Below are 8,410 nucleotides of genomic sequence, written 5' to 3'. Positions count from 1 at the left end.
TTGGCATTAATACAGATTTTCCTGGCATAATGTGAAAAAGGAACAAGGTTCATTTCAACCCCAAAAATGTCAGAATTAAAGACACCTGTGTAACATTAGAGTTTTTTTTTTTTTTTAAAGTCACAGAGAATCAGCTGCTGTAAGATTTTAGCAAGGGCAAGAGCTAGACAATCACAGACTTTTTCCTCTGAGTCAGCAGTACACTTTTACCCCTACAAACATGTAAAACTTTTGAGTTTAAAAAATTACAATTTAAATTTAAAATATGCCCAGTTGGAAAGAATAATTGTGATTGGTCATTTGGGGCATGGCTTTGGGAGAGCATCACATGAGTCTAAAAACATGAGTTTAGTTTCGTGAGGTTTTTTTTTTTTTAAGTGTATATGATAGCTCTGATTACATATTTTTTTCTGAGTTTTTTTATTCACAAAGGGTTCTCTTTATAAGGATCTTAAAGGGACCTTGGGAATTTTGCTTGGGAAAAGAATCACCCAAATCCAGACACCTTTCCGTTTGAGCCTCTATCGTCCTCCCTTTTTTAATCTGAGCAGTCTCTATTGCTTGTGTCGGTAATTGCTCAGTTAAAAGGAAAAGAAAGTATTTTCTCTAAGGGAGCTTGCACCTGGATTTTCTTGGAGGCCATAAGGACTAAAACATTGGTTTTATTAATTTCTGGCGCTTTAATCATAAATCCAGATGGAGACCCGTCATTACCTAAGACATGAGAATTTAAAGTCTTTCTAGGCCCGTCTCCTAATTATGCCCAATGCATTTAAAACATTGGCTTATTAAAAATCCAAATTGGAGGAGGGTTGTGATAAATGAATTATGTTCTGAGATTCAAGGAAAAATTAATTTGCAGTGTGTGGACCAGAGAAATTATCTTAGCGAAGGCACAAATGTTGTTTTGCATTTTTAGCATAAGTATGCTGCCTCGGCCTGGCGCCTGAGGGTGGGTCAGGGAGACAGGTAACCTCCTCCACAAGTAGGGTCGAAATTAAACAGTCCTTGAGTGCAGGGGGTATAGCTGCTTGTGCTGCCCGTGCAGGTGGGTCCGTGAGGCCGCAGGCCGCCAGCTGTGTTCTGAGGGTCGCCCAGCTTCAGATGGTCTCACACTCCGTGGTGGCAGTGGAGCAGGCCCCACAGTCACAGCGGACAGCCACGGGGTAGGTGTAGAAGGGGTCGACTCCCGGGGCACAGTTGGGCAGCTTGACCGTCACCTGTTTTGTCTCATTGTAGGTACAGACTCGATGATGGGCTTCAATGTAGGGGGGTTCCAGAATGGGCTTCTGTCCCCACAGGTAGAAAACAGAAAACCCATTAGAACATAGCATCGTGTTTCATGTTCTTGACCATTTATCACTATCAGAGACTAGCTTGTTATTCGTTTCTTTACTTAATACGTTTCCTCCCAGTAGAAAGCAAATTCCTGAAAGCAGGAAGGTGGTTTTGTTCACTCACGTATCCCGAACTGCCAGAAGAGCCCATGGCACAGAGTAGGTACTAAATAAATACTTAGCAAATGAATAGTCTTGATCATTGCAAAAGCCTTCTGACTGGTCCCCTCACTTCTTCTTTTACCCCCTATAGTCTATTTATGACAGGGCAGCCCCAAGAGATCCTTTTAAAATGTAAGATCCTATCTCCCCTCTGCTCAAAGCCGCTATGATTTCCTATCTCATTGGGAGCAAAAGTCAAAGATCTTACACTCACCCTCAAGACCCTACATCATCTTCCCTGCACCTTCACCTCTGACATGTCCCCAGTGACCCCGTCTTGCTGGCTTCCTCACTCTGCTCGAGCCGCAATAGTCTCCTGCTTTTTCCCCAAACCCACCAGGAACAGTGCCACCCCAGGACCTTTGCCCTTGCTAGTCCCTCTGCCTGGAACGCTCTTCTCCCTTGTGATTCACTCCTTCTTCGACCTTAGGTTTTTGTTCAAACGTCACCCTCCCAGGAAAGCCTTTTCTGACCGTCCTATTTAAAGTTGCCAAGTTTCCCCTCCCACGCTGCCACTTCCTCGCCCTCTTCCTGCTTTATTTTTCTCCGTAGCACTTGTCAACACCCCGTGACATATTATGCGTTTTATTTAGTTGTGTTGTATTTTTCCCACTCTAGAAAGAAAACTGCATTAAGACAAGGATTTTTGCCCGTTTTACTCACTGCTGTGCCTCTACTCCCTAGAGATACCTGGCACCCTGGAGGTTCTCAACAACTATTCGTTGAATCAGTGAAAGAAAACAGAGCAAGGCAGGTTCCTGAATGCCCTGTGCGCTGGTTCTGATAACCAAGGGATTCCCTTCCTTCCTTCACCTTTTAGAAATCATGCATCCAAAGTTCATTTTGATAAACAGAGCATACAGATCAGGAAACCAGCACAAAGTAGTAGTTAAAATCTCAAACCCTGCAGTCAGAGCCACTGAGCTTGAATCCCTGTTCTGCCACTTGCTGGAGACCTTGGAAAATCCACTTAACTTCTTGAAGCCTCAGATTCCTCAACTGTAAAACAAAATACCTTCCTCCCAGCCTTGCTGTGGAGATAAGGTAAGATAGTGTATGTAATACCTGCCGAGCACCAAGTAAGTGTTCAGTAAATGTAATCTATTGTTCTTATCAGAGCAATTATAAGAGTAAGGAAGTATTCAATAAGAATAAGAATAACAATGAACAAGCTTTCAGAGGACAACAGCTACACTTGTCCTGGGCAAATGAAATATGTTTAATGGAGGCCCAGGATGAAGTTCTTACATGCATCTCATGGAAATAATGGCTTTGCCTCTGTCAAGGACCATGTAGAAGAGTTGAACTCAATATGCACTTCTTCCTCCTATTTCTCAGGTAACATTTTACCCTTTCTCAGTTCGCTTCATGTCCTCTTACCCTCAGTAATCTGGAATCCCAGGCAGCATTGCCAGATAAAATACAGGATGCCCAGTAAAATTTGAATATCAAATAAACAACTATTTTTTTTAGTATAAGTATGTCCCAAATATTGCATGGGACAGACTTATATCAAAAAGAAAATAACAGTTGTTTATGTGACATTCAAATTTAAGTGGCCTCCTGGCTTGGTTTGGTTGCGCTTTTTGCTAACTCTGGTAACCCTAAACCCAGACCAGGAACAAAGGCTATTTTCAGCAATAGTTCCACCTTCAAAGTAAATCCAGCCACTTTGTCGTCATGAACACCCTTATTTTCAGACAGGCTTCCCAGTTAAATTACCAAAAATCAGTGCTTTGTATCTCAGAAACTTTCAGATTGTGGGGAAACTAAATCTCATTCTTTTATTTATTTTCTAGATGTAACCTCCCTTTTCAGAGCACAGTAAAGGCATAAATAAAAGCTTGCTGACATTAAGGAGAATCTCGCTCTTTCACAGTCTCAGTGCTTCCATTTCTCCAGTGACAGCAGAGTCCCTAACCTCCTGCGGGTGACCATTACCCAATTAAAGCCGTTCACTGATTTATAAGGTCAAGAGAAGATGGGGTGAATTAAGGGGAAATGGTAACTTGAGATTTTGGCCCACAGAGAGCTCCCAATAGCCTGACACAGCTGTGAGCAGGGGAAGGCACTGCCAGACCACGCCCTGAATACAAGAAAGTTTCCCGCATAAGTCTGATGTCATGTGACAGCCACAGTATCTGCAACAACCGAATTTTCATCTCACTGTTAGGTCTCAAGCCCCCAAATGATGGAAAAAAATGAAGCGAACTTGGTGGGGTCATTTCATTTAAGTTAGAGGTTTCACCACCATAATCCAATTCCAATCCCGGGGCCATAATTTTATCCAAGTGACAGCAGGTTGCTCTCTGAGTCCCTGAATAGAAGGACGCTTTTCCTAATGGCAGTGTCTTCTCATGGCGCTTGTGGGCTTCTAAGCTGGCTCAGTTAGGCGAGAGGATGCATGACTCCAGGAGGGGATCCATCCCTTATAGTTCAACATTTATCGAATGCCTTGTTTGTACATGTCATTTGACAAGAGCTGTGAAAGGCACAAGAATGAACCTCTACCCTCGAAAAACTTAAAACCTACTGTGGGGAGTGGGGAGGAAGTAAGACAAAAAGTAGACGATGGACATGGGCTGAGCAGAGAGTCAGAAAAGGCTTAGGGGAGTGGGCACTGGAGACAGGCACCGAGGAATAAACACGAGCAGGAATATGAGAAAAGGACCAAAAGTATGATTTCATGAGGAGCTTTGAACAAAACCTTTAAAATCCAGTCTCTTCGCAGACGTAGAGAATGGACTTGAGGACACGGGGAGGGGGAAGGGTAAGCTGGGATGAAGTGAGAGAGCGGCATGGACATATATACACTCCCAAATGAAAAATAGATAGCTAGTGGGAAGCAGCCACATAGCACAGGGAGATCAGCTCTGTGCTTTGTGACCACCGAGAGGGGTGAGATAGGGAGGGTGGGAGGGAGACGCAAGAGGGAGGGGATATGGGGGTATACATATGCATATAGCTGAGTCACTTTGTTATACAGCAGAAACTAACACACCATTGTAAAACAACTATACTCCAATAAAGATGTTTAAAAAAACAAAGAGGGCTTCCCTGGTGGTGCAGTGGTTGAGGGTCCGCCTGCCGATGCGGGGGTCCGGAAAATTACCACATGCCGCAGAGCAGCTGGGCCCTTGAGCCATGGCCGCTGAGCCTGCGTGTCCGGAGCCTGTGCTCCGCAACGGGAGAGACCACAGTGGTGAGAGGCCCTCGTACCGCAAAAAAAAAAAAAAAAAATCCAATCTCTTAGGCAGAACTAAGAATATGTGTAGTCACTGGGGAAATAGGCAGACGCCATATTGCTGAGGACCTTAAAAGTTGGTTATTGAATTTGCAGTACTTGGTGGTCATTAACAGTTTTTGGAGTCAGGGTGACAAAATCAGATCTAGTGCTTCACTAGGAGCCAACTCCAGCCCTAGTGGGAAGAGGCAGCAGTCACTATACGGTGTGATCTGATGGGATGCTGAAAGGCCCGGTTTCTCCTCACACCTCAAACATCTCCTCCTCTCAGCCCAGTAGGGTTCTAATTTTGAGATATTTATCCCATTTTAAATGTACTGTCTCTTAAAAAGCTGGATATAATAGTATATGAAGGGCCTTAACGGATCTGTCAGTGATAATCCCTGAGGGGCCCCAGGAATTACTCTAGGGGGTGGGAAGAGAGTAGGACTGTGGATGAGGCACTGAAGGAGGGGCTGAGGACCCGCCCTCGCCTGCTATTTAGCTCAGGGCCTCTGTCGGTAACTGGCTGGCCTTTTCACTGGTGGAGGAATACAGGGAAGAGTTTGGGTTACAAGCTTGCACCAAGTCCGAACTTTCCACTGACCCCCTACATGACTGCAGTCAGCCACCAATTGAATTCTTCCATGTCATCTATAAAATGGGTAGAAAGATAGCACATCTTGACCTCCCAGAGATGATTCCCCAATAGACAACCCTGTGTCAATCAAATTATTAATTTTATCAATGCTTTGTTAGATGGGCAGTATCTTGTTTTTTTCAGATTATTTTTGGAGGATACCATGTAGCTGTTTTGTATCTGTTTGTTTGTTTGATCCACAGGAAAATGTAGACACCCCAGCTCTAACTCATTTGATTAAAAAGTGAATACTTAAGAACCAGGCCAAGGGGCTGACCCTGAAGGCATTGCCACCTAGGCCTGTCTTGGGACTCACCTCCCAGGTTTCACAGCGGCCCCAGCAGGCATCCGTGGTGATCCGAAGGCCCTTGCAGCCGGGCTTCTTGGCCAGGAAAGTAAACTCTCTCACCGCACAGCCCACAAACGTGTGCAGGTTCCCGCCGGAGGTGCTGAGGACACAGCCGCAGCCAGCCAGGAGGAGGAGGGCCGCAGGGCCAAGGAAGAGGTATGCCAGCCTCATACTGTTCCCCGAGAGGGAGAGGAAAGAGAGTTTATTAACAGATCCAGCTGCCTCCATGGGACTGCCATCAATGTGCTGGTCGCTATCAAAGGGACATCGCTCTTAGCATTTCAGGAGAAATGAGCCAAGAAATTGTAAGTGCCCACAAACTCCAACACAAATGTCCAGCGTTTCCTCCAAGTGGCTCCAATGTGGATTCCACGGACCCACTGAGCTCACTAGACATCCAACCCTCCAAGGGCATCCTCAGGCTTTTCCTTACAGCATTCCACCTGCTGGACTTGACTTGTGGGTGAAAGAAGTTTGTCCCAATCGTCTCTTCAAAATGAACACAGATTATGAGTAACACCAAAAGTAATGCATATCCTAACATAATACAGGGATATACACAAATTCTTATTCAGATCAGGGTATTTGGAATTATGTTACATGCTTTGCTCACAATTATATTTCCAACATCATGGGTGGGGAATGGAGGGCGGAGGTAAATAAACAATAATTGTATGCCCCATACGTATTGCTACTAACCCAACCCACCACAAAACTTGGATATGCAGATGTGAATCCTCACACCTGACTTGGTGGCCATTCATAAGAATGTGTCCTACTTGCTATAAATTCCCTCTGGGCTAACCTCCACTCTAATAGGCACCTCGTAGTGAGTGAACTTAAAGCCAAATGATGGAAAGCATCACGGGTATTTAAAACATAACCCCTGTCAAATACCAATCTACTGTCTATCCTCTCTGGGTCTTGGTCATTTCCTGTGCTTTTTCAGGAGCCAGAATCACTCCTTTCATGCTTGGCCCACCAGACGGAACATACCTGGATGTTGAAATGAGGGTGGACACTACACTTATAGAACACCCCCAGTTCATTATGACTTAAAACTGGCTGCAAAGTTATTTATTCCCAAACTGATCTCCCAGTTCCTACTTCTGATCTGCCACCTTAGCAAGGCTATCTGGACTCACCCTCAAGTAGAATGAAGTTACAAGCATGGAGAAGCACTTACCTGATTTTACTGGAGCTGCCTCTTCTTTAAAGCTGAAACCTGCACCCAAGGCTTTGGAAAGTCACGATGAGCGGTACAAGTCTGCTCTGGGTAAATGCCTCTACCCTCTGTTACTGGGCTGCTTGATTGCTCAGATATATAGGAAAGGTCTCGTCAATCAAAACAAAAGGGAGGCAGAGCCTTACAGGAACCGCTAAACACATCAAAGCCTTGGGATATAAAGCCATTCTCTATTTTCCAAAAGTGATTAACTTAAAGGGTGTTGTTCTGTTTCTTAACATCGCCTACTGAAACAGAAAGTTACCTTGGTGGGTGACATAATCCTAGGGAAACAGTCAAAGGTAGTTCACCTGGCTCTGGGAGACCAAGTGCACTGGGGCAAGATGGATTAGATTTTCCTTCGCGGTAACCACAACTTTCCTTCGAAACAGGAGGCAGTCACCAGCAGCTCAGGGCAAACTCTTTTTCCTTTAACTCACAACACATTTCAATAGATTGAAAGATAACAAGACAATAATTCTTCCTGGAGAGAACATGGGATCGCTAACTGAAAGGATGGAAATCACAGTGAGAAGAAACATTTGAATGTCTTAAAATGAGTTAAGGATTAGATCATATCAATAACACTTTAAAATGAATCACACAGGAAAAAAATATTAAGATGTTCAACACGATTATCTTCCAGCATGGTACTTAAAAATGACTTTTTTTCTAAGTAGCTTTCAGCATTTTTCACATTTTCTACTTGGGGCAGGCTTTTGTAATAGAAAGTCAAGAATATTGATACTTTAAAAATTAATAAACCAATAAGTATCCATTTGTGCTGCATGTAAGGATATTCAATGCTGTTGTAATGGAACTGTTTCATTTGAGTTCAGGTTCTTAAAAGTCTAAACTAAGAATGAAATGGTATTCCTTATGAGTGTGAGATACAGTTTATATTCCAGTCTGCAACTGTAGCATGTAAATGGATGAAAAAACCTCATTGTTCATGGCATTATTCAGGGTGCTCTAAAAAATAAATGAAGCAAACATCATTCTTGCCTTTAGGAGTTTACATATCATAGCTAATAATGACATAGCCCAAGCCATTTAAGATGCACATTAAATAAATAAATGATACAAAATAAAGAAGTTAAAACATTTCTATTTTCTGCAAAGAAAGGTGTTCTTTAAATAAACATGCTACTCATTAAGGGTTTGATTTTTCTTTCAAAACATATAATAACCCTTAGTGAATCTATCACTATACCATCAATAGACCCATCTCTAGGGTCAGATTATTATATATATTTTATAGAAATTGAACTAGGCTTGGAATAAAGGACTTTCTTCAGCCCTTCAGCCTGTGAGTAGCATAACCAGACCTGGGGTACTATAGGGACAGACTGCTTACCTGGTGTGAGAGTCCTAACTTGCTGGGCCAAGAGCTAGCCAACCAGCGGTGAGCTGCCATCCTGACCTGAGACTGTTCAACCCTTTTAGATGAGACCTGAAACTTTCATACCTGTGT

General features: G+C 43.5%; 1 protein-coding gene across 1 annotated transcript; it reads right to left on the bottom strand.

The window, feature by feature from the left end:
- On the bottom strand, window positions 1-6,204 carry GPHB5 (glycoprotein hormone subunit beta 5). The gene is made up of 2 exons (XM_067740336.1): window positions 5,679-6,204; window positions 1-1,289 (listed from the first exon to the last, which is right to left on the bottom strand). The coding sequence occupies exons 1-2, from the start codon at window positions 5,937-5,939 to the stop codon at window positions 1,101-1,103; spliced, it is 450 nt and encodes a 149-aa protein (XP_067596437.1). The 5' UTR covers window positions 5,940-6,204; the 3' UTR covers window positions 1-1,100.
- Between the last annotated feature and the right edge of the window lie 2,206 nt (window positions 6,205-8,410).

This window comes from Pseudorca crassidens, chromosome 1, assembly GCF_039906515.1.
Source record: "Pseudorca crassidens isolate mPseCra1 chromosome 1, mPseCra1.hap1, whole genome shotgun sequence".
Classification (NCBI taxonomy): Eukaryota; Metazoa; Chordata; class Mammalia; order Artiodactyla; family Delphinidae; genus Pseudorca; species Pseudorca crassidens.
Note: the sequence above shows the minus strand (reverse complement) of the source record. Positions and strands in the feature narration are given on the sequence as shown.